The 25,299-nt window shown below is 44.6% G+C and overlaps 3 protein-coding genes and 1 long non-coding RNA gene across 5 annotated transcripts; 3 read left to right on the top strand and 1 right to left on the bottom strand.

Moving 5' to 3' along the window:
• Positions 1-1,384: 1,384 nt before the first annotated feature.
• LOC135673658 (uncharacterized) lies at positions 1,385-4,214 on the top strand. 2 transcript variants are annotated; one of them, XR_010513412.1, is made up of 3 exons: positions 1,385-1,523; positions 3,287-3,782; positions 3,984-4,214. It is a non-coding gene; the product is annotated as an uncharacterized LOC135673658 (long non-coding RNA). The 2 variants fall into 2 exon arrangements; XR_010513411.1 differs by lacking the exon at positions 1,385-1,523 and having other exon boundaries at positions 1,530-3,782.
• Positions 4,215-4,860: 646 nt separating this feature from the next.
• LOC135673657 (flavanone 3-dioxygenase 2-like) lies at positions 4,861-8,456 on the bottom strand. Its single transcript, XM_065182790.1, has 4 exons — positions 8,154-8,456; positions 7,841-8,088; positions 6,348-6,672; positions 4,861-5,399 (listed from the first exon to the last, which is right to left on the bottom strand). Exons 1-4 carry the CDS (start codon positions 8,349-8,351, stop codon positions 5,157-5,159), a joined length of 1,014 nt encoding a protein of 337 aa, XP_065038862.1. The 5' UTR covers positions 8,352-8,456; the 3' UTR covers positions 4,861-5,156.
• A 2,515-nt stretch (positions 8,457-10,971) lies between these two features.
• Positions 10,972-15,829, top strand: LOC135673656 (uncharacterized). Its single transcript, XM_065182789.1, has 6 exons — positions 10,972-11,189; positions 12,204-12,355; positions 13,609-13,718; positions 13,820-13,905; positions 14,963-15,070; positions 15,398-15,829. Exons 1-6 carry the CDS (start codon positions 11,080-11,082, stop codon positions 15,525-15,527), a joined length of 696 nt encoding a protein of 231 aa, XP_065038861.1. The 5' UTR covers positions 10,972-11,079; the 3' UTR covers positions 15,528-15,829.
• Positions 15,830-19,148: 3,319 nt separating this feature from the next.
• On the top strand, positions 19,149-19,613 carry LOC135675230 (brassinosteroid-responsive RING protein 1-like). Its single transcript, XM_065185508.1, has one exon. The coding sequence runs from the start codon at positions 19,149-19,151 to the stop codon at positions 19,611-19,613; it is 465 nt and encodes a 154-aa protein (XP_065041580.1).
• The last annotated feature ends 5,686 nt before the right edge of the window (positions 19,614-25,299 follow it).

Raw genomic sequence — 25,299 nt, 5'->3', positions numbered from 1 at the left:
CGTGGATGAAGCCTTTTGCCATTTGTTTCCATCCTTTGGATGCGCTCCCATCGTCCACCATGAAAACGTGGCTGTAGCAGCAGTCCCTGTTGCGCCTAAATATCTCCCTTTCGGCCGATCGATTCCACCATTACCACCGCCACCGCCACCACGAGGGCCACCATGGAGAACGACCTCTCTTTCAAGTGGTGCGGGATTCTACTTATCATGTGATGACTCTCCTCACTTCTTGCATTATTGGCTGTCCACCGTTAACAGTTGATGGCAGGAAGGTGTTCGACCCAAGACCACTACCACATACCATGTTCAGCGAGCAAGGAGTTGCAGAAACGCAAGTAACACCGTAGCTCCATTGATGAAGTGGAACAAGGAAACAAATCGTGCACACAAGAGACAAAAAGAGTAAAGATGACAGTGAGAAGTTGTCAGTCAGAACTGAGAGCGCGGACCATCTCCAAAGACTTCCTCTGCCCCGTCGCCCCCACTCCATGGCATGCATTTGATTTGCACGCCCACCGTGCCAACACCGACTGCCGCGTGCTGCATGCTGCATGCATGTCATGAGCTTCAACTGATGAGTTCCTCAGTGCCTTTGTTTGTTGCCTCGAAGAAGGAGAGGATTAAGCCCAGAGAATCTTTAGGGTTTTGGATCATAGGAAACCCCTTTTTACTGTTATCTGCTAAAGTGGCTGAGTAATTAATACTTTCTCTAAGGCTGTTGTTAGTACTACCAAGAAAACAAGGACCAGCTGCATGGCCCCAACCTATATAAAGCAAGGTCTTGGAACTTTCTTTCACTAGGTTTTCTTTCAGTATAATAGCTCAGCTAAATCATTCTTCAACCTAATATTTTCCAGACATGATTGTTTTTACATGTATATCTTACTCCACAGAGAAGTGGATATACGATCAAGAAATGCTGCGGTGAATGGATTTAGGAGATGCATGCGAACGGTGCAATATTTGCCTCCTCTTTTCATGGTTAAAAAGAATCTCAAATAATTTACATAATTAAGATATTATGATGTAATTTCATGAATCTGTGCCGATCCAATCTATATGGAGTGGATATAATTGGTAGTTTTAGCTGCATATTTCGAACACTGTTAAAAGGGATGAAATGATTTAACTCAAAAATAATCTTAAATTGACTCCAAAAGATGAGCCACCTTCTTAATTTGGGAGCCGGTTTGGGTTCGGTCTGTTTCGAATCCGGTTCGTGTACGCCGCTATATTGTACGTATACATATGCAGAGCGCGTCACGTTTCACAAACTAGGTTTCTGTTCATCGCTTGTCTGTATTCGGGTTCCCCTTCTCCGCCTCCTCGACCGCAAGAAAGGGAGGAGCAGATTGCGGCAGCATCGAGCGCCAGATTTCGTCGCCTCCCCTTTGCCAATGGATCCCTTCTCGTTGCCTTCTTCGTCGAGCGCGTCGTCGGGGCAGTCGGCCCCGTCGCCCGAGGTCCTCATGGACCAGCTCAAGTCCCAGCTTGCCCAGGCCTATGCCGAAGAGTTCTTTGAGGTAACCTCCTTGGCGCTCAAGACCTTGATTCCTTGACTGATTCAGTAGATTATACTGCTTGCTGCTGGGTTTGTTCAATTTGTTTCTCGATTTGTTTGTGACATTCGAACTTGAGATTCGATAAACCATCGTCGTCTGTGGCCGATCCATTCGATCTTTGTTTAAGTCGCCGTATTGTTCGCGTTGGTGTTAAACGAGTTTCTTTCGTCTTTTCTATTACGATTTTAGGGCCATCTTTGGAAAATCTGTTCCCCCATGATTATTAGGTTCGCTTTGATCTTTGTTATGTGGTATTATCCGTACACCACATTAATAGCTTTCTGGGTATTCTTGACAAGAGACAGATTGTTTGCACATCCATCGTCAAGTACACTTAGTTTATTGATGGATTGAACTTATGGATTATTGCATTTAATGCATGTACCCGTTTTCAATTTTTAGAAGGCTAGTTAGTAAATCTCTACCTCTACCCTAAAACTGGCCAGAGCTGAAGTCATATGTATGTGGCACATTCAGGGAATCCAAAATATCACATCTTCTGATGAAATGAAATTATGAAAATGTCTATGGCTATATCTAATCTACATTGTGAAATAAAGAAAATTTAATGAGCTTATAGGGTGACATTAGAATGTGTTGTGTTTATTGTCTCCTGGTTGTTCTAGTGTCGGGTTAGTTTGAGTAGCTCACCAACGATGCTCATTTCTTTTCTTAAGAGTATCCCAACATTTTATTTGTTTAAGTTTATTACAGTAGGGGCTTACCCTTAGCAATTTCCTCAGCCTTTTAAAAGCCATAAGCCACAAGAAAATATCCCTCCATGGAGAATTCCAGTGAAAACAAAATAAAAAAGATGGCTTTTGTAAATAAACATCGTCATCCAGGATAGGTGTCTATCGTACAATTTGTAACTTCTATTATCTCGTTCCATGCACTGGTCAAATGTATAACCACTTACTATCTTTAGTGATTGCCTCTGCTTCCAAAGTTCAATCAAGTAGATTATGTGATTGGAAACTTTGAATACAACTAAACAAAAATCTTATATATGTGGTAGAATATTTTCTATTTTTAAATGCTTGCAAATTATCCTATGGCATAGTATTTTACTGTCACTACTTTTATGATTTTTAGATTTCATTACAGTTTTATCGCATGTCAGTATTATCTGGTAGTATCAGTTTAAAAAATAGATATTTCTCTCTGTGTGGGTGAATAATATATGCTGGCAATCGTTGCACTGGAAACAACTGATATAGCTTGATAGTAATGGTTTTAGCCATTAAAAATTGCCCAGGCAATATTCTGCAGTTCAGATGTGTCTTTTACGGTATCACTAATGCTGAGTTTGTATTATGACTCTAATTTGTGCAATATAATCATTAGATGTATTAAAGATTATTCTCTGGCGAACTGGTCAGTGCATTGTATCTGCAAATTGTTTTTTGCCTTTAGAATGGTTTGTGATTCTTTGGCTACCTGGAAGATAAACTGGATTTGTAGCACTGGTCGAGGAGGGGGTGATAAAGATAACCGATAACCTTAATCATATATATCAGTTTCATAAATGTCCGAGCAAAGCATTTGCTTTCCATCACTGAAAAAAAGCATGTTTCCTAGTAATATTTGCAAGCAAATATGCTGGTGTAGTTGATTTCGTTGTAAAAAAAATGGAAATATACACTTCAAAACAACTTAATTAGTTAAAAAAAAATCAGTGCCTATGTTCTCAATTTTCCACCATGAAGTTTTTTCTCTTTCAGATTTTGCATCAGGATCTTGGGGTCCGTTTATGGAACGATCTTTTGATGCACCTTTTGGTAGCCTCTCAAATGCCTTTGAGGGAGCCGCAGCCTCAGAGTACACTGAAGAGATTGTTTCCTGAGATCTTAATTCAGTCTGAATGAGTTTGACTATGGATAGTTTTGTTTGGCTATACCACTTTGTGATAAATTAAATTAATGCCTTCTAAACCAACTGCACCATCATAAATCACAGCATGCTTTACTTTGTCTCACAGAAATATGATTTAATGTATGTTTCGTGTTTTTTCTGTTACTGTTGCCACCTTGGGCATGACCTGGCCCCACATGTGAGGAAGAGAAACAAGGTATGGATGGGCACACAAAGTGCCAAACAACCACCACAAGGGTGAGAAGTGCATAAGTTGCAAACAACGAGCACACAGCCCTGATATGAGGAATTGAACCTTCAATCTTTTTAGAATCCATCGGGAATCATTACCACCCCTGTAACGAGGTAATGACAAATTTCACTATTACTATGTTATCATGCACATGAACATAGCACCAAAAGTTAAAAGTTTGTGCAAGTTGGTTCATTCTGTACACCTTCATTGGTTGTCGTTTTGTGGCTCAATTTCATTTAAAGTTCTACTAACCATGTTTGGCTGTGTCATTGCTCATTTGTCTAAGTTAATGTGCTGCATTTGTGCTACAGACAGTAAGGAGCAAGTGCTTTGCTAGGTGCATCGCAAAGCCCGGAACAAGCTTGAGTGGAAGTGAGAGTAGTTGCATCTCACGTTGCGTGGATCGTTACATCGAGGCAACTGGTATCATTGGTCGAGCTCTTTTCAGTTCACCTCACTAGTTTTAAACTTTTCTAAGTTCAGCAGGGAGCCCAGTGGTTTTGAGCCCCTTGCATGAATATGCATTCATTCTTTTCATGCGATGATTTTCGTCTTGAATCTCCAGCTAGTGGTGGCTTTGAACGTGGAACTTTATATCTTGTCGCAAGTCAGAAAACAAATTTTGCAATGTTATTCCAATAACTTTCTCTCTCTGTCTTGTTTATTTTTCTTAGTGGGAGGTTAACACAAGTGTCTTCAGAGATTGCATTTGAGATCTTTTCGTTGAAACTTTTCCAGCCTAGGCTTTGCATTTTTGCGTGTGACAAATGGTTCACATACTGACAAAAGCATGTTTCATATCAAAATGATTTGTCTATTTATGTGTGACAATGTCATATCTGTATATGGCTGTGGAATTATTGACCCTCATGAAGCCAAAAGTTAAATGGAAATTTATATTTTGTGTGGATGATTGTAACTCGAAGGATAAATCATATAACTGGAGATGATGTGTAGTGATGATAAAGGTGGAAGCTTGTCATTTCTTTCACATATGGACATGATTTTGAAGAGAGAACAAAAAGAGGATAGAAGATTTATAAGCTTTGTCCATGATCTATTGCATTCATGCCACTCGAATCATGAGGTATCATCTTAATCGTTGCCTGTTTTGATCAAATCTTGTTATTCGTGTTTTGTCGGATGAATTATTTTAGCAAGGCCTTCGTATCTTTCCTTCGCAGGATCTCCAGCAAACCATTTATTTATATCATACTTACAAGCAACGTAAAGATACTGATGACGGTTCTATTTGCAAGGAAGAGACATTATTGCCATGCCTGAAAGCTTCGTATGAGCACTACGCATTTGCCTCCGTATACCAAAAATTTAATACGTCCATAGCTTATTGTGGACAGCGCGGAGGCATGTCAAGAAGCAGCATGCCAGATCATCTGGTGTACTTGCTGATGTGGCCACGATACCAGCAACGTAGGCCGCCATCCTGGGTCGCGTGGGATGCCTCCTCCCTCGTCGGCAAGCCATTAGCACTCGAAGAGCTTCAAGCAATGGTCGTCGTCCAGGTTCCTGCTCCAGAACTTCTTGTAGTACTCGTCGTAGGTGTAGGTCCGGTACACGGGCCGAGCCCGGTCACCGACGAGCTTCTCCGGCGGGCTGATCACCACGCTGCTGCTGGGGCAGAGGAACGACGCCACCGATATCCTCTCCCTCTCCGAGTTGACCACCGCTCGATGCCACACGCTCCTGTACCTTCCGTTACTCAGTGCCTGCATCAACATAGTCGCGCCAATGGACAAACGTCACCTTCTTCTCGATCAATCCATGAAAAGAAGAAGCCGCTCGACAATTGGAAGAAGAAGAGGGCATCGACAAACATGGTCAAGAGCAGTTGGCATCAGCTACCGCTCACCTGTTCAACTGACAGCTGATCTCATACATGGAACCAAAGCAGTCTATATCTCTTTCGAAGATGCTCAGGAGATTGTTTCGTGACAGTGGAAGACTAGTTCACAAAAGATGAGAGGTCAATTGTAGGATCATAGCCACTTCCAAGATGAGCACGATGACCACGAAAAGACAGATGAGCACAAAGACCAAGCATCCATCAAGTTTACCAGGATTCCACGGCGTTCAGTACCCATTGTTTTCCAGTGTGGTCAAGAACTAATCATATTCTTGACTCGGGGATCTGCTACCTCCCAACGTACAGTGGCTTTTAAGAACGCAAGTAAAATCAAATGCTGGTCAAAGAAGACCCACATTGGAACAAGAGATTTTGGCTTGGAAGTAGTGGCGGGCAAGGAAATGGCCATGCTGACCGTTGACTATAGTACCGCGCATGGTGTGAGCTTGGAAAAACCCACCTATTCTTTCAAGCCCAACGTTAGATCACAAGACTAGGAGGAAAAAGTACTCTTCGTCCATGTTCGCCAAAGGAAATAAGCATGCATGTGTTTGTGATGCTTTTACCCTTCCTCCCCCAGTTGCAGAAAGTACCCAATGGCAACAATTAAGCTTTGATCCTTAGATGGAGACGTATACCAAATGGCTGAAAGCACTAACAACAATGTTTCTTCTTTTCCATGCTTTCGACCGTATTCTTCTGACTATTTGACCATCCTCGGTAGGAAAATTAGTATTATATGTAGAGTATATTTGAAGGACAAGAAGAGCAGATCTCAACGAAGGCCAGAGTTCGTCAAAAGCATCGGTACCTGTAGTTGGTCACCGATGTTGATGACCAACGCGTCGGGTTGCGGATTGACAGCGATCCATTTACCGTCCTTGAGTACCTGCAACCCAGCGACGTTTGGGTCCTGAAGCAGGACGGTGAGGGCGTTGGGGTCGGTGTGAGCCTGTAAGCCGTAGGTGAGCTCCGGCTCTGGGCACTTCGGGTAGTAGTTTACGGCCATATGCTGCTCCTGCTCCCCCAGCACCTTCGCCATGTAGCCTTCCTCCAGCTCAAGGCTCAGCGATATTGCTCGCAGGAGTCGAAACCCTAGTCGACGGACTTCCCTGCAGTAAGTGCTAACCACATCCCTGAGACAGAGAAAGGCAGAACGATTAGGTTCTTCATGACATGGAGAACGAATTGATCTATGAACAAAGCGAAGAGCTTATAATCTCTGAGGCAAAGATTAAATATACCACCTGTTATAGATCTGTGATGCACCCAGTAGCTTATGATCCAACTGTTTGCTTTGAACCTTTCATGTGACTTCACATGCTGTGTCTGAGCCTCTGATAGTAAATGTATGTATGCTTATCTGTCTGCTACATCTTTCATTTCCCTATCACATGATAATCGAGGACCAGAAGGGCGTTGATGAATAGTTAATAGATACAAGGTGCAAAAATGACCTACATTTGCCACCCTCAGAGAAAAAAAGAAAAGGGTTACTGTTCGTTCTTCCTTGTCTTCTCTCTCATCTTTCATCTTTGAAATGTCTGCCCCTTTTGTTCTTGTCAAGGAGAAGAAAAACATCGAGTATACGTTTTAGGTGAGAAGTCTCCATTTACAAGAAAGAGGGACCATTTTCTACATCTTCAAGAAGTTGGAGAGGACTTTTCCTCTATGTGGATAAACATTGAAGGGGATCAACTAGTGCTTTGAGCAGATGTGTCATTGATCGAGATATATGTCATTGGTCCTACTCCAAGATTGACAAAGAAATTCCTTATTTCAAGCTACATAATTCAAGCAGGTATCCATAATTGATTCGTCCTTCCCTTGACAGAGTCGATGTTTCATAGTAATGCATGAACAGTGCCAACATGCAAAGCTTAAACCAGGGAAAGAGTGGTCTGTTGTTGTGCTTCTCTCGTACATGCAGTCCTGAAGGTAATAATATAAAGTGAGCTCATCAGTCATCACTTGCTGCCAATAATTTGCATGGCGTGATCTCCGTGTGCAGAGTGTCTGCATGTATTAGATGCGCATCGAATCTCAGATTTGGACCATCCTATATATGATTAGTACCTTATGTGGGGTTTATATATCTTGGACGCATCTTCTTGTCCTATTTTTTGAGGAATAAGGTTGCTATCTCACCCTGATCTCATCTGCGAAATGTAGACGGGCAATATGACGCTGACAAAAACTGGGTGGAAGGTCTTCTCCAGCTTCCGGTCAACAAATAATAGTCTATAAAGTTCTTGACATTAGATGGAGAGAGAGAGAGAGAGAGAGATGGGAGTGAAATCTTGCCTAAATGAAGCGGGATTGGAAGGCCAACCAGGCACGAACTCCTCCAGCGGATAGCAATGGAGCCGCAGATAGTCTCTCCAGTTGCGGACTGTCTCCTTCTTGATATTGAAGCTCGTCGACAGCCTCATCTTCTTTGCTGGGTCGTCCGAGTAGTGCTTCGCCTTCTCCTCGGGAGGGAGGCGGAAGAACTCCGAAGCCACTGCCATCATCTTCTGCATCGACTCCAGCGGCACTCCGTGGTTCACCACCTGTGTGCGCATACGTATACATGACCACGATGATACACAGCATCATGGAGTACCTGACGACGTACCTGGAAGAAGCCGAAAGACCGGCAGGCGTCGGCGACTTGCGCTATGATTTGGAGCTCATCCTCTGAGCCGAAATCGATGGTGGGGATGTTGGCTCCTCGGATCACTTCGTTGAGGCGAGGCCTCTGCGACTCCGGGCGGACGTAACTCTCCGGGATGGAGACGTAGTCGGAGACCGCAGAGAGAAGTTGGTCTGCCATCGGACTTAGCGGGAAACGGGAGAGCGCGCGAGCGAGCGAGCGAGAGAAGGTTGTGCGAGGTCGAACGGGGAAACGCGATGCGCAGATATAAGATACGGTCTTGACTTGGTTTCATCTAAGTCGCTGTTTTATATGAGTGTGGCGTTTGTTCTCATTTGAAGTGGGACCCACATATCGTCTCACCTCTGACGTCAGGTTTGGTACGAAAGTGAGGTCACTAGCGAATACACGTCGCACGCATGCGTCATGCTTCAATCTGGAATGACGTCATGTTATTGACGTTATTTACATATAAATAACGTCATGTTATTGATGTCATATTATTTATTTATTTATATAAATAATGTCACGACATGTCTCCGTCTTATGTTATTGCGTTGTATCCTCTTCGTCTTTCCGTTCCTTTTATCTCATTAAAACTATAGCAAAAGGGATTATATCTATGGTCCCCATCGAACTTGATCGGATCTAACAACAAAAGTATAATCTTTATGACCTTTGTCTCGATTATTAGCTATGGACCCTTTCTTCTTTACTCAAGGTCAACGATAGAAATCATTTATGCTCTTGCTATATCTCTTCCCTCTCCTCGCACAAGAATAGATTCGATTGAGCGAAAACAATAATAAAGGGATAATGAAAGATAACGGTACAATGGTAAAGTAATATTTTCACGCAACAATAAAGGTTCTATGAAATTTTTTTAAAATTAAAATACTCGACAATAATTTCTCAAAGACAATATTTTTTTTCCAAAAATTCACCCTATATAAATATAAATAAATAAATAAATAAACATATATATATAGCAAAACCTTTTTATGTGAATCTCAGTTACTATGATTTATGGAGAGTAAATAATACTCGTGGTAATACAAGAATAAATAAAATTCCTAAATCCAAATCACGTCCTGAAAACCCGATCTACCTGAGGATGCTTATTATTATGACGCTACAACATACGATTGCTCATATCATCGTAGATTAAAACCAGCTTAATTGTTTTCAGGTTTGGTGCTTCCCGTGACCACATATTTAGCCTGGACACATAAAAATTAGTAGACCATGCAACGCATGCCATCTAATTCAATCAGTAAACAACGATGCGTTCATAAACGACGATTATCTTTGTCCCCTCCACTTTCGGCGGATGAAGACTCGCGAAAAATGTTAGTGACCGATGGCAGCCTAACAGGATTTCTTTTTGTTGACCCATTTCATTGGTCTCCCCAAATATAATCTTCCAATCAAATCAAAATGATTGCTGAGAACATGATGTAATTGTTGCGTGCGTCACAACTATTAATTAATTTCTTCCCCAATCTCTTTGATTCGTGCTGCCGCGCGTGACGAGTGATTGCAAAGAATGACAAAGAGCAATATCTGTCCACTCATGTATTTTTATATTAATATTTTTTTAAAAAATAAATGATGAAATTCGAGATTCGAATCATATCTTATAATAAATTACTATTAATTAAATATATTAATGTATTTAATTATGTTAAATAGTCATTTGTGGGAGGAAGCAAATGCTATATGATAAGGGATCATTTGGCCAATTGTCCATTTTGGATGATAGACGTATCCATATAATTTTATCTTTTCGGAGAACATGTAAATTTTAAAAAGAAATTTTTGAATGTAAGAGAGGTCTGACAAACTTATGAGCTCTTGGTCTTTATATTCCTTAACTAACGTAGGATTAAATTATTTTATCAATATTTTTTCTTGTGGATAATATTTTAACGTTGGATGAACTTTTCGAACCATCAACAAAATGTAATATGATCATGAACACCAATGCTATATAAATCGATTGTAGTTTGATCACAATATGTAATATGATATTCTCGTATATTGTTTGTCTGCAACTAAAAATATTAGGTTTGATCACAGTAATTTTTAGATCCATGAATTTCGTTGAATGTAAATAATAATATAAAAAATAAATGTATACGAGTGGATTAGACTTTTTGGACATGAAATAATATACAACAATCAAATCAGTTACTCTAGAAGAATAATTATGAGAGTAAACTAAACAGATAAGGATTTGCCAGCGAAATGCCACGTGTTTTGATGACAACATCGATTGTCCTCGTCATTCCGGCCAAAAGATGCCGTAATTGACACGTACTCAGAGTCTTCGCCGCATTCGACAAGCTAATAAAATATATTATTATAGCTTGAAGATTTGCATCCTCACCAAATTGAAACACATGTTTATTTGTTTCAATAAGGCTTCTCCTTTTTCCTTAGAAAAAATATAATTCAGCTTAACTAAATTTTAAGTCCCCATTAGATAAAGAAGACTCGTCTTATGTGACATAAAAATAAATAAATTATTTATTTGTGAAAAGAATGATTCAAATAGAAGGGAGTGGTAATCGGATCCACTCGGTCGAGGCGGAACCCGAACCCGGCGGACCATCTTGCGGTTACAGGATCGATTTCGGGTCGGGTTTTCGTTGAATGAGTGCGTGATAGGCGGAGCCGCGGGCGGGACAATAATTCCTTCAAACCTGGCGAACAGTAGAACGATTCGGATCCGCACCCGACAAGCGCCGGTTACCCGTAATAAGAGGTAGAAGAGTGGGGTTTGCGCCGCCTAATTCTGCTAGGGTTTTGAGGAGGGGACGACGAGCGAGGGGGGCGAAGCCGATTCATCTCGTCGCGGCCAGCGAGATCGATTGGGCGGAGTGGAGCGGGGCGAGGCGGGTGGGCGATGGACGGGCTGACTGTGGCGGAGGCGGACCTGGTGGTGTACGTCCACCCTTCCAAGGCCAACAAGGTCCGACACGCTGTCCTTCGCCAGCTCAGTTCCCTGCTCTTCACGTAGGCCATCCCCGCCCTTCGTACCCCCCTCCTCTAAGAAATCTTTCGGTTCGAAGTTTTTCTTTGTCCGTTTTGTTCACAGTTCCTCTCTTTTCTTGCGTTGATTGGTACGTTCTCATGTCCCCTATTTGATATTGCGAATTGTTGGGGATAAAACTATGATTCTCTCATGTATGTATAATGTAAGGAACAATTGTTAGACATTTTTGTCTAATTCTTGAAGAAATTGTAATATCTAATCTTTCTGGTTCCACTTTCTAAAGGGTAATATAGCAACCACCTTGGTTTTTCCACGTCATAAGGGCAAAGATCTTATATTTCACATGAAAGTTACAATCTGTCATCTTGTTTTGTCCACTATTTATGTAATGTTTGATGCACTTGCTCCTTTGATGTTATTTAAGAGATGAACTTTTGAGAGACTTAATTTTGTTTTCTCATTAGTGATAGAAGGAAGCATGATAGACAACTTATTGATAAAGATGATTGGATGGGGACATGTATGATGATGCTGGTTCATTGCATGTCGATTTGTTTCTGTTTGTATGCTTAAAGCTTGGGGCTTAACTAAGTTAAGTAGTTACTTTGATAATTTGGTGGGAAAAACTGGACTTAGTTTGCTACCGATTGTTTTCTTACTCTTTATTGGCCTTACAATTTCTTGGATTTCCTTTTGACAGCCTTAGGCCAACTGTAAACCATTTTGGAATGTCAAAAAGATCATTTGGATCTGTGGTCTAATCCTCTCTGGGTCCAATATTCCTCCCGTGTGTAAACATGAACATGCCAGAGTAAAAAACAAAAAAAAGCCATAACCACCACCAAGTTGTGTATGCTAATCTAAGTGATGTTCATAAAACTACTTTCTCTCTTGGTTATTTCATTGAAAAATATATCTAGTCATAAATGTTGGTTATCTTTTCATCAGTCTTGTTGCAAATAATGCAATACACACAAAATGAAGCAATGTCTCTATAAGTGCTTCAACAACTCTTTTCTTTCCTTTTGCAATAGATATGATGAGATATTTGATGGCGTGATATTGGCATATGAAATTGATATTCCTGGCGAGCATGCGAAGATTCTTTCGGGGCTAATCCCATATTTTGAAGTTAAAGTGAAAGCAAATTTGCTGATTTTCTCTCCTAGGCCAGACATGTTATTAGGTAAAGCACATCATTTCACAAATCATTCTATTTTATGCTTGTACTTTTTGTGTCTGAACATGTTGTATTACAGATTCTCTCTTATATCATATTGTCTTCCAGCCCGAGTCATTCTTTAAAAAAAAGGGCTAGTAAGTTGCTTTTGAGGTGAAATGTTTAATATATGCTTTTCTGATTTGTGAAGCTGTTTAGATAAGAGGAGGAGGAGGAGGAGGACGAAGGGGGGAGGGGGGGGGGGAGGGAGTTCAAGGATATGCAATCTAAAAATGAAAGATACTCCAAGAGATTTTGACTTAGTTTGGATTGTAAAGAATGATGCATGGTTTTATTATGAGAAAGATTCTTGGGAACTTTCTAAATGTGATCATGTTAGGTTATGTTCCATGCTTTGCTTTCTGACCACTCCGAGCTAGCACTAAACTGCACACTATTGAGCCATTTTCTGTTATTATACTCTCATACCTTGTGCTTAGCACCTTCATTCTATTGTACTTTTATGTGAGGATTTTATTGTTATGAGTTGTGTGGATTTTGATTTTATGAGTGTCATCAGCAACAGAAATTAAGTTTCCTACTGAAACCTATTTCATATTGTTTTAATAAGTCCATCATGTTCTGTGGTGCTTCTTTACCTCCTTTCCCAAATATTATGTTACTCAGCAAAGTGTCATATACATTCACTCCTTTAGGAGTCTTACTGTCTTACTATTTCTATGGCCATCTTTTTGCATGTTCTCTTGGAATATGGTTTCTTTGAAGTTGTTATGTTATTTTCTTATTAATTATATGAAAAACAAAAACCTTTAAACCAATTTATGTTGATATGATGCACTTTTGGCACCATGGAGCAGCTCCATTATTGTCCTGTGCTTTGCCACAAGGTTTGTGATTATTCATATAGTTTTGTGCCGTGCATATCAAACCAGCAGAAGTGGCAATGGGCTGCCATTTCTGAGACATATTAGCATGGTACAGAGGTATGCATCTTTGTGCAAACTAGTTTCTCACCATGCCTTTTCCAAAGTAGATTGCTCATGTCTTGATATTTATTGATGATGCTAAGGGTCTTTCTTTTGCCATCTGTTGCTACTATTTGCTTTATCGGTTCTGTATGCCCAATTTCGAAATTGTATCTCAGGATTAATATCTGGCTATACTGAACTAGGCAGTTTAACTCTGCAATAGAATAATGAAGTCTGAGCCTTTTTCTCATGTTGGGATTCTTCTTGATTCAATGTGGTTTGACTCTTCAGAAGGCAAAGTTGTCAAGCTGGGAAAGGAATCCATTCATGTGATTGTATTGGGGTTTTCTTCAGCTGCCATAATGTTGGAAGACATTCGTGAAGAGTTTAGATATAAGATTGTAAGATTTTGTATTTTCCTTTTTAGGATTCTAAAGTACTTTTACATAGTAAAAAGGGTTCATTATCGCTTCATTTTGACATTTTCTTTTCATCATCTCAGAAACATGGTGCAGGAGTTTTTGCTAGTTCCTCCCACAAGCGGCATGTTATTAAAACTGGAAGCATGATACGATTCTTAGTCAAAAGGTGAAAGCTTACAGATATCTTGTTCTTGTACATTCTTGTCATTTTAATACTGTTCTCTAGTAATGGCTGAGTTCCTATTTGACCATATTGTCTTAGGCTTCTCAATGCTAAAATTAAAAATCTCAACCTCTTCTTTATTGTGACTCCCAAACCTATTGTAATACATATTCTAGCATACTCATAGAAGAGTTTTGGGGAAGTATCTGAATAATAAAAATATAAAACTGTCCAAACTTGCAACCCAAACACCAAGGTCTTAAACCCTAAGTAGGGCCAACCTGGATGCTAATTTGAACACACGTACATCAAATTGTTGTGCTGCAACTCATGACACCTCAATATGAAAGTCCTTGGAGCTTGCGGATCTGGGGGTGTAGCTTCACTTACCGCTTCATGTGATAAAAGGATTATTGCTGAATATGTCTGTAGTACAAGCTCATAAAAAATTGTCAACATGAATTTTTAATTGACCTAATTATTGCATCCTCCATACTAAGGTACAGAATATGTACTGAGATATAATAAAATGGGATAACAAACACATTGTGCTTAATTGTCTCAGTAGAGATGCTTCGTGTCTGTTCTTTTTCTTTCTCCCCCTCATGGCAGTTTTTTTCCTTCAACTCATGTCAGTTATTTTTTATCTTTAGAGATGCCTGAACATCATTATATGTCAGTTCTTTATTTTTCCCTCTTCCCTCATGTTCCAGTTGTTGACTTTGGATCAGCTGTTGTTTCCTTCCTATAGACCATTGATTTTAGTTGAAACTAATAGAAAGGTCATAATGATTCTCCAAAAGCACAAGAACAAAGGTTGGCTGACAAGAGCTATTCCTGCTTAATTTTTTTGAACTCCTCTGAAAGCTAGTAACTTGGTGATTAAAGTCAAGTTGGGTTGTGGTGAGATGCTAAAATTATAGTCTTAAGTTGTTAGAAATGCTGAAAAAATTTACATTTTGTTTTCATCTTTTATCTTCATTAGTATTTGTATGCTTAGATGTTTATTAAAGAAACTCATTACCCATTTTAGTACAATTGACAATATAATGTCATATAGTTTGGATGAAGAAATACTTCATATATCTGGATCGTTGGTTCCACCTCACACTGGATGCATCCGATGGTTGTCCAGACATGGCGTAGAAGATGGATCACATCCAGACAGGTTTGATTCTATTTCTCCGTTAGTCTTTCCGTGTTGTTTACTTGCAATTTGGATTATTTTTTGACAAATAGTAAATCTTAGTGCACCCCTTGGTGAAGCCCATGACCCCCAATCTATTGTTGTTGCCTTAATATATTATTAATATAATCATGGGCTGTTGATAGCAGAGGATATATTTATTCGTTCATTGGGAATTTTTAAACCATCTTTTACCAGGTTGTTTGGCAGAACCTTGTTCCTCGGCTAACCACTTTATTGATTTTCTTTTTCTTATATGCTAACCACATTGATAATGCTATAAGAAGTTACTATCTAAAATTTCTGCAGAAGTTTGAAGGAGCTGAAGAAGGATGTTAAGAGGGAGCTGCAAGGAGAAGGCATCACACATTCTGCTCGAGGAGAGAAGTTTCTAAATCAAACTCGCACACACAAGTCCAGAAAACGGGCTCGTGAATAGAAATCAGAACTCCGAGGAGCCTCCTTTCTGGTTAGCAACACTGTAGTATTAACAGCACAAAACCAAATTGGTTTGATGAGGATGTATTCTGATTTTTTTTCGAATGGAGGAACATATTTACGAACTGTTATCTGGCAACTCGAGCAAGAGGTTACGATCGGAGGGGAGAGGGGTGGGGTACGGTTTATGGTTCTTTGTTCAGAGTGGTAGCATGGTTTGCATTCATTTTTCATTGTTCGTCTGTTGGCCATTTTGGAAACTATGGTATACATATCAAGCTAATGCATGCTTTCATGTACTAATTTTGCTGGGCGCAAACTCCAGGCTAATATAAAGCCAACGAATACAAATAATTTGAGCCAAAGTACAATCCATTTCTGCTACAATCGCAAGTGTTCTGTACTCTCGCATCTGAGAGAGAATCTTCTGATTTATTACTGGCCGTCGTATAACGTTGTTTCCTTGGTATACGGGTAAATTGGTGGGTGTTTGCATTCTCGTGAAGCAGCCAACATCTGTTATCATCACCTCCAAAAATCAAAGTAAGTCTTTTCTAGTCTAATGTGTTTGGTAGAGTTAATTATAGATTATTTATCAAGATTTATTTATTCTAATGTTGATTTTATTAATAGAAATCTTAAAATAAAATATAAAAAATAATTTTAATATTTCAGTTAATGGTGACGAACAATATTGATAGTGACAGACGATGATATCGTTATGATCAAGGGTGATTGTTATGGATGAAGAGAGTGGTGCGACGAGAGGTGAAAGTTGTTCTACATTTATGTTGACGTCGATGTAATTATCAAGCAATCTTTTTGTCGCTCTACATTTGTGTCGGTGTTAACCCGGTTGTCGAGTGGTGTCGCTCTACATTTATGTCAGCGTCGGCAAAAGAGTCGCTTGGCATTTGCATTGGTGGTCCTTTTATCGCTCGACAATTGTATGGCATCGATGCAGATGGTGGTGGTCACCTCATCGTTGACCCATTGGGCTCTTGCTGCTCCCCTCGTTGCCGCATTAGTTTTAGCATGGGTATAAAAAAAGGGAGATGGGGGGCTCGCTCGTCGGAGGAGTTCTATTCGTTGTGGTTCTCGTTGATTAGAAAGAGAAACTCTGAGAGGCTGGCAAGCCAGCGGTTGTCGAGCTCCTTACGGATGTATCCGATGGTAGTAGAAAAATATGGGTCTCAGAATTCAATGTTAAGTACGTCATCGTACCTATCATCGACGTAGTTGTCGAACAACCCTTACCTTTCACCGTCACTCTCGTCATCCATAATAGCCACCTGCAGTCACTAGCGGCGTTGCCATCTTCTACCATCGACGTCATTCACTATCACTAATCGAAATATTAAAATTATATTTTTATAATTTGTTTTTATGTTTTCGTTGATAAACCAACGATGTTATGGTAAGTAGACTTAGATATTTCACTTTCGTAACTATAAGAATGTAACTTAAAATGTAAAGACTGAGATGCTAAAGGTAGCTAATTATATAAGATAATCTATAATTAACCCTATTCGTTATCATTTTTCCCTGGTCTCTGAACCCATCTAGTTGTTACGAACAATCATCCTTAGTATAAGAATCAAAATATTATCCCTTTTTCGATCATATGCCTCGATTGCTGTGACTTAATATGCCTCGAGTGTACGGGGATTTGATAGATGAAGAAGAAGATTAAAGAGAAAATTGACAAGATAACAGTCGGTAGCTAAGAGGTAAGCAAAAAACAAAAAGGGAAGCAAGAAGGAGATGATAAGGACGTCCACTACATATCCCGACTTCTGTTTTGAAGGATTATGCATGTCATATAAGTAAGAACACAATATTCGGAGGATTATACGAATCTGGTAAACTACGGGACTGGTTGTTGCAGTGATTTGTCTGCCATAGATGCATGCATTAATCTAATACTCAAAGGTTTTCATATGTTATTATGAATGGTAGTTAACTTAATGTCTCTCTTACCTCTCTCTTATTGTATATTAAATAGCTAATCTTATTGGTGCGAGGTTTATTCAGCATTTACTTCCACATTGATAATTTTGAGATGAATATATTCATCTATTGCTTCTATTAAACATTGGTCGGCTCAATATAATACGGAAAAATTGTATCCACTCAATTATAATTGAAAAATAGTTGAAAAATTAAGAATAAACAATCTATAGAACCTTAATTAGATCGCTAGACATCAATTCATATGTGTGGGTCGATATTATTCCTAATTTTTCACTATGCAATGTTGATATGGGGATTATTTATTTCATGCATGCCAACTGATACGTAGTTGTCACGTCACTTTCATCCAACCAATATGTCACTTCAACTTGAAGCTTACGAGGTAGATAATGTGGCACCATTGAGGAGGGTCGATTTAGCTCCCCAAGATGGTGCTCCTGATAAGGATAACAATCTTGGATCGATGCAAAGAATGGTTTACAAACGAGAGACTTCGTGAGTAGGGCAAGAGCAGATAGCAGGCGTTCCCTTCGTTGAGAAAGGATTTTCCTCAACAGAATAAAGAGATTTTCTCGTATAGTATAACTTCATAATCTCACTTATGATCGAACATAACACTCTTTACATTAATCATGAATTTAGACTCAATAATTACATGCCATACTATAAAATGGTTTTCGGCGTGAGATCGGTCGGCTTAATTGCGTTTGATAAATTCAACTTTTGATCGAATCATCTAAACATAAATTGACTTAAGTAGGATTTTCATTTGAGCTTTTTCCTCACCCAACACTATTTTTACTCGAGATGAACTCAAAAGTAGACGTCGACACCAAAATTCACATCCGACACCAAAATTCGACTTAACAAGTGCTATTTGTTTTCCTACCCGTTGTGTATGTTCTGTTCATGTCCACCTTCTATTTGTCAACTTCAATTCACAATATTCTTATGTATCACTGTTTATATATACTGTAATCTTCTCTCTCTTGAGCATTATCAGCGCTCCTCAAAACTATACCTTCTTTAACTTGGGACAAAAGCTTGATCAAGTATTTAAGTTTTTATTTTTGTCAATACTTTTATTCCTTATCAAGCGGTGGTACAGTCAGAACTCAATATTTGAAACTTTATCAAGAAATGATCCTGTCAGACTGGATGATAATACCGCCTAGTGTCAAGTGGTGGTATTATGATGATGGTACTATCGGTATCCGAAAATTCAAGATAAAATATTTATTTTGTTCCAATTTCGAAATCATTGGGGTTTATAAATACGTCACCCTTTTCTGTATGAATGGATAACAAAGTGCAATCAAAGTGTGAAAAAAACTCAAAATGTTAAGGTATTAAAATTTATATATGTTAAAATCGACCTAATTATTATCATTGGCATTTATAATCAATTAGGGAGTCAAAGATTCTGATAATGTTGGCATGACAGCCATCTCCATGCTTCGGTTGCCCCCGTCGTACCAACCGACGCCTTGGAAACCATGTTTGACCGGTGAGGTGCGCACGAGCACCAACCCCCGTCAGGTTGGTGGTCGACGTTGACGGCGGCGCAAAGCAAAATTAGAGTACGTGATCTCCCTATATATGTATATGTATAAGCTCAGGGAATCCATCCTTGTGCAACAAGGAGCTCATGGCCGGCCCCTTTCATTCGTACGTCCTGGTGCTGCCCAAGCCGGTAATGCTCTTCTTCCGGTTCCTCGCCTACGTTGACTTCGCAGTCTCGCTGGTCTTCTCCTATCTCGGCCTGTGCGGGCCGCCGGAGCCGCTGACGCCAACGTGGGGAGAGAATGCGCTCTATTTCCCGGCCACGGAAACCCCGTCGTCGTCGATAAAGAGGCAGCTCCATGTGGTGGAGTTCTCGAGCTTCGCGAGGACGCGCCGGGTGGAGGAGCTGACCTGCGTCATCTGCCTGAGTGAGGTGGCGCGCGGGCATGAGGTGAGGGAGCTCGGCAACTGCGCCCATGGGTTCCATGTGGAGTGCATAGATAGGTGGGTTGACGTCGGCCGCGAAACCTGTCCTCTGTGCAGGGCTCACCTTCTCCCCTTCGTGTACCCGGGAAGGATGTGGTGGCGAAGATTTATGTGGGGGTTATGAGATGAGCAAATTCTGAAACAAAAGACTGTGATGTAAGCCGAAATAGATAATACATATTATAACCTCAAGTTGGAGAACAATAAATAAGTAACATATATTTAATTTATTATTGTTGCGGGAAACAACTGTATGCCGTGGCCTCGGGGCCGACACGACTTGGTTCGGGTCCGAATGCACGGGGATCTTGCGCGGCGTTCCTCGGGTCAGTTGGGGTGGCCGGTTGCGATGGTCCGGTCGGGCCGTTGCACCGGGAGTGAAGCTTTTCCACGGTGCCGGGAGATGCGATCCCACCCTGGTACCTGCACACAGGTCGAGTCGAAAGCTCAGCCCGACCCCTCCGACGATCAAGTCAGATGATGTGGGGGGAGTTTTTTTTAGTGAAGAAGTGTCCTCTCCCTTCCTTTAGAACTCGGGGGTATTTATAGGGCAGTTTAGTGTTACCTAATGTGCTTGCCTGTGGGAGGCAGGATCGTACCTTTGATGGCGTCTGACATTGCCATTGACGTTGCGTGGAGAACCGAACTGCCGCAGGGTATGAGCGAGCTTCGGTCGTTGTCCTCCTCTGCCTCGGTTAAGCGCGCGGGGTCAGACGACGATGAAGTCGTTGTCTGAGAGCGGGCGACGTCAGTGCATGTCGAGTCAGCATTATTGCCCTCCTCCTCGGATAGAGTGGCGCCCAAGTGAGGCCGACGTCATGACACGTCATATCGCCATTATTACCCCTATCATATTCCCCCCCCGGAAGAAGCTATGCGTCGGTTATTGCAATTGGGGGGGGAGTCCGAGGCATGGCTTTGTCCTTTGGTGTTGTAGTAGTCTCAGGCGACATGAGGTTGAGCTCGTTTTGGACGGGCAAGTTGCGGCGAGGGAGGTGGTCTCGGGGGACATGGAGTCGAGGAGCACGACGCAGGCGGGCTGGCCGCGCAGGCGTGTCTCGGGAGCTGGGGGCCGAGGAGCAAGATGTAGGCGGGCTGGCTGCGCAGGTGCGACTCGGTCAGCATGGAGCCGAGGAACACGATGCAGGCGGGCTAGCCGCGCAGGTGTGATCTCGGGAAGCATGGAGCCGAGGAACACGATGCAGGCGGGCTAGCCGTGCAGGTGTGATCTCGGGAAGCATGGAGCCGAGGAACACAATGTAGGCGGGCTGGCCGCGCAGGTGTGTCTCGGAGAGCATGGAGCCGAGGAGCATGATGCAGGCGGGCTGCAGGCGTGTCTCGGGGAGCATGGAGCCGAGGAACACGATGTAGGCGGGCTGGCCGCGCAGGCACATTCTCGGGGAGCATGGAGCCAAGGAGCACGACGCAGGTGGGCTACAGGCGTGTCTCGGGGAGCATGGAGCCGAGGAACACGATAAGCGGACTAGTCGCGCAGGTGTGATCTCGGGAAGCATGGAGCCAAGGAGCACGACGCAGGCGGGCTGGCCGCGCAAGCACGTTCTCGGGGAGCATGGAGCCAAGGAGCACGACGCAGGCGGGCTGGCCGCGCAGGCGTGTCTCGGGAACATGGGGCCAAGGAGCACGACGCAGGTGGGCTGGCCGCGCAGGTGTGTCTCGGGAACATAGAGCCAACGAGCACGATGTAGACGGGCCGACCGCGCAGGTGTGGTCTCGGGCATTATGTGGCCGAGGATCACGACGCAGGCGGGCAGACCACGCAGGCGTGGTCGCAATGGTCATGCGGCTGAGCAGCACAACGCAGGCGGACAGACCGCGCAGGCGTGGTCGCGAGGGTCATGCAGCCGAGTAGCACGATGCAGGCGGACAGACCGCGCAAGCGTGGTCGCGAGAGTCATGCGACCGAGGAGATGGCCTCAGGCAACATGCAGCCGAGGAGATGGCTTCGGACTACATGCAGCCGAGGAGGTGGCCTCGGGCAACAGGCGGCCGAGGAGATGGCCGCGGGCAACATGCGACCGAGGAGATGGCCTCGGACTACCAGCAGCCGAGGAGGTGGCCTCGGGCTACAGGCGGCCGAGGAGATGGCCTCGGGCAACAGGCGACCGAGGAGATGGACTCGGGCAACAAGCAGCCGAGAGGATGGCCTCGGACTACCTGCAGCCGAGGAGATGGCCTCGGACTACCTGCAGCCGAGGAGGTGGCCTCGGGCAACAGGCGGCCGAGGAGATGGCCTCGGGCAACATGCAACCGAGGAGATGGCCTCGGGCAACAGGCGGCCGAGGAGATGGCCTCGGGCAATAGGCAGCCGAGGAGATGGCCTCGGGCAACATGCAACCGAGGAGATGGCCTCGGACTACATGCAGTCGAGGAGGTGGCCTCGGGCTACAGGCGACCGAGGAGATGGCCTCGGGCAACAGGCGACCGAGGAGATGGCCTCGGGCAACATGCAGCCGAGAGGATGGCCTCGGACTACCTGCAGCCGAGGAGATGGCCTCGGGCAACATACAGCCGAGAGGATGGCCTCGGACTACCTGCAGCCGAGGAGATTGCCTCGGACTACCTGCAGCCGAGGAGGTCGCCTCGGGCAACAGGCGGCCGAGGAGATGGCCTCGGGCAACATGCAGCCGAGGAGATGGCCTCGGACTACCTGCAGCCGAGGAGGTGGCCTTGGGCAATAGGCGGCCAAGGAGATGGCCTCGGGCAACATGCAGCCGAGGAGATAGCCTTGGACTACCTGTAGCCGAGGAGGTGGCCTCAGGCAACAGCCAGCCGAGGAGATGGCCTCGGACTACCTGCAGCGAAGGAGATGGCCTCGGACTACCTGCAGCCGAGGAGGTGACCTCGGGCAACAGGCGGCCGAGGAGATGGCCTCAGGCAACATGCAGCCGAGGGGATGGCCTCGGGCAACATGCAGCCGAGGAGATGGCCTCGAGCAACATGCGACCGAGGAACGACTTCACTTTGGTCAGCGATTGATCGCTCGACCGCGCGCGCGGGCGCGGGCGGCCAAATTGCCTTTTTCCTGGGGAAGCTCAAGGGGCCGTCTCTTTTGGGAGTCGCTGGTTTTCGAGGCTGACATGATTAGCGCCTCCGTACTTCGCACCGCACTGCAGTTGGCCACCATGTCAAGCTATATTTATGGCGAAGTGACGTTTGCGTCTTCGCAGCGCACTTTCGGAGAGGAAGGGTCGCTGTTTTGGCGGGATGTGAACTATAAATAGCACACCGTCGGCTTCCTGCACGTCCTGATACCAGCGTTTGCTCATCCCTTTATTCGGGCGACTGTGTTTCGTACCCATCAGCTGCCCTGCCTTCCTTTCCAAGACTTGGTAAGGATGGCTTCTTTTTCTTTCCCCTCTTCTTCTTCGCCTCCCGCTTCCAGCATCGTCGGAGAGGGGACATTGCCGGCGAGTCCTCGCTCGTCGTCCGAGGAAAGGGCTGTCAAAGCCCTTGAGTCGCTAATGTGGTCGCACGACCTTGACTCAACCATGAGCGAGTCATCGCTCGGTTCCCTCCGGGATCGTTATGGTATCCCGGGGGAATTCACGCTCATTGCCCCTGAGCCGGGGCAGCGGGCATATGATCCTATACCTAGTGGCTTCGCCCTAACCTTGGACGCCTTCGAGGCCGAGTTGCGCCTCCCACTCCATCCAGTCATAAGCTCTTGTGTCTCGTGGTGGCGTATCTCCCCTTCTCATATGACACCAAATTCCTGGCACTATCTGGTGGCGTTCCTAGGGGAATGCTACTACCCTAAGATTCCCCCGAGCCGGTCTATTTTCCTCTCCTACTTCCGTCTATCCAGGGGGTCGAGGCGGGTCTGAGCCCGGTGCCTCGAGATATGCCTTAAAGAAGGTAGCGGCAGGTCTTCTTGTTTTTTGGTGTTCTGACCAAGCTCGGTGTTTTCTCGCAGAAATGGTGAACCTCACTGCCGTGCGCGGAGGGCGCTCTTCATCAACCATATCCCCGCGTCGTTCGGCCGACACGGGCGATGGCACAAGGGAGGCGCCGGTGGAGCTCGAGGTCGGCCGTCCTCGGAAGAAGGCTGAGGTTGCCGCCCCGAAGAAAACCGACTCCCCCGAGGGCTCGGGCATGTGAAGTGGTGGTGGAACCGAGCTCATGCGACCGGCGGCGAGGTCACGGCCGGGGAGAGGTCGGGCCGAGCAATGAGGGGGCAAGAAAAGCACCCAGGGAGCCCTCGATTCGGCACCGAACGAACCCTACCAGGCACGCGTGATGGGCAAGCTTTCGGAGGGCCAACCCTTCGACTGGTTGGTGGCTCGCTGGGGGGAGCTGACCCGCGGGACCCGGGTATGGGCCGACGGGGAAACCGCAGTCGCATTCATCCGAGGAGGGCTTCATCCGGATATGGCTCGCGAACTGTATACCATGCCCTCGGATGTCTTGCTGGGCAAATCCGCGAAGTCATTACTGTGGGTAAGCATCTTGCTATCGGACCCCGACCTCTTGTTTGTTCGAGAAGGGTTCTGACTTTTCCTCTACAGGGCCAGCACTACGCGATGGCGTTGGCGAACCGTGCATGCGATGCGGGTCGCGCCCTCGGCATCCTGTGCGATCGGAATGTCGAGCTGCGCAAGCAGCTCGAGGAGGTCCACACGGGGGCCGCTCCTGAGGCAGTTGGAGGCTGAGGTCCTTCGCCTGAAGTCTGAGGTGAAAGCAGATGAGGAGGAGAAGGAGGGTCTCCAAGGGCTCCTAAGGGTGGCCCAGACCGAGGCTCGTCTGGCCCGGAGCGAGGCGGTCACCCTGACTTAGAAGCTGGAGGGGGCCTCAGAAGCTCTGGCTGCCGAGCGGGATTGGCGGCCAGAAAAAGACAAGGAAATAATCGAGGACTATAAGCAATCCTCGGGCTTCCAGCTCGGGCTGGTCCGATCGGGGCAGGTCACCTAGGAGTACGGGTACCGGATTGCCCTGGGTCGGTTCAAGGCGTGCCACCCTGGGCTGGAAGTCGAGGTGGATCCTTTTGCCTCGTATCCCGAAGACTTTGACATAGGTATGCCGGAGGAGGTTCCCTTCGACGATAGTGTCGGGGGCTCCGATGGATAGGGCGGGATTTCATAATACTTTTGGTGGTCGACTTGGCTGAGTCGGGGTCGAGTCCTGTTACTTTTCTTTTGTAATCCTTAAGTCATGTTTTAGTCGAGTCCTGTAATTCTCAGTTTTGATATAAAAAGGAACTTTTTCTTCTCGTGTGCTGTTCGTCTTCTTCTTCTTTCTTTAGGCGAAAAACTCCTCCCTCCCTCGGGCGAAAAACTTCTTTATTTTAAACGAAAAACTTCTTAAGGTTCTGGATGTTCCATGTTCTCGGCAAGAGAGAACCGTCCATTGTTGCGAGCCGGTATGTACCCAGTCGGGTTACCTTGACGACCCGATAGGGTCCCTCCCATTTGGGGGCCAGCTTCCCCCTCGCTCGGGTCAGGTCGCTGACCTCGGACTTGCGTAGGACTAGGTCGTTTAACCTAATTGGTCGGGGTCGTACCTTTCCGTTGTAGACCCTTGCGACGGCTCTTTTATAAGAGAGGGGTTTTTAGTGTGTGTCGGCACGCTGCTCCTCCAGCATGTCGAGGGCGGTTCAAAATCCTTCGTTCGAGACTTTCTCGTCATAGCTCTCTGTCCGAAGGGTGGCAATGGCTACATCGGGCGGCAGGACAGCTTCGGTTCCGAACGCGAGGCTATAAGGGGACTCTCCAGTCGTAGTCTTGGGAGTGGTGCGTAGCGACCATAAGACGCTCGGGAGTTCGTCCGTCCAAGCCGATCGGGCTGCGGACACT

Source organism: Musa acuminata, chromosome BXJ1-5 (genome assembly GCF_036884655.1).
Source record: "Musa acuminata AAA Group cultivar baxijiao chromosome BXJ1-5, Cavendish_Baxijiao_AAA, whole genome shotgun sequence".
In the NCBI taxonomy this organism is placed as follows: Eukaryota; Viridiplantae; Streptophyta; class Magnoliopsida; order Zingiberales; family Musaceae; genus Musa; species Musa acuminata.
Note: the sequence above shows the minus strand (reverse complement) of the source record. Positions and strands in the feature narration are given on the sequence as shown.

Coding starts and splice junctions, on each gene's coding strand:
- LOC135673657 (XM_065182790.1), bottom strand. CDS start 8,351: ATGGCAGACCAACTTCTCTCTGCGGTCTCCGACTACGTCTCCATCCCG. Junction 8,089..8,153: donor GGTCTTTCGGCTTCTTCCAG/GTACGTCGTCAG, acceptor ATGCGCACACAG/GTGGTGAACCACGGAGTGCC. Junction 5,400..6,347: donor ACATCGGTGACCAACTACAG/GTACCGATGCTT, acceptor ATGTTGATGCAG/GCACTGAGTAACGGAAGGTA.
- LOC135673656 (XM_065182789.1), top strand. CDS start 11,080: ATGGACGGGCTGACTGTGGCGGAGGCGGACCTGGTGGTGTACGTCCAC. Junction 11,190..12,203: donor CTCAGTTCCCTGCTCTTCAC/GTAGGCCATCCC, acceptor CTTTTGCAATAG/ATATGATGAGATATTTGATG. Junction 13,719..13,819: donor AAGAGTTTAGATATAAGATT/GTAAGATTTTGT, acceptor TCATCATCTCAG/AAACATGGTGCAGGAGTTTT.
- LOC135675230 (XM_065185508.1), top strand. CDS start 19,149: ATGGCCGGCCCCTTTCATTCGTACGTCCTGGTGCTGCCCAAGCCGGTA.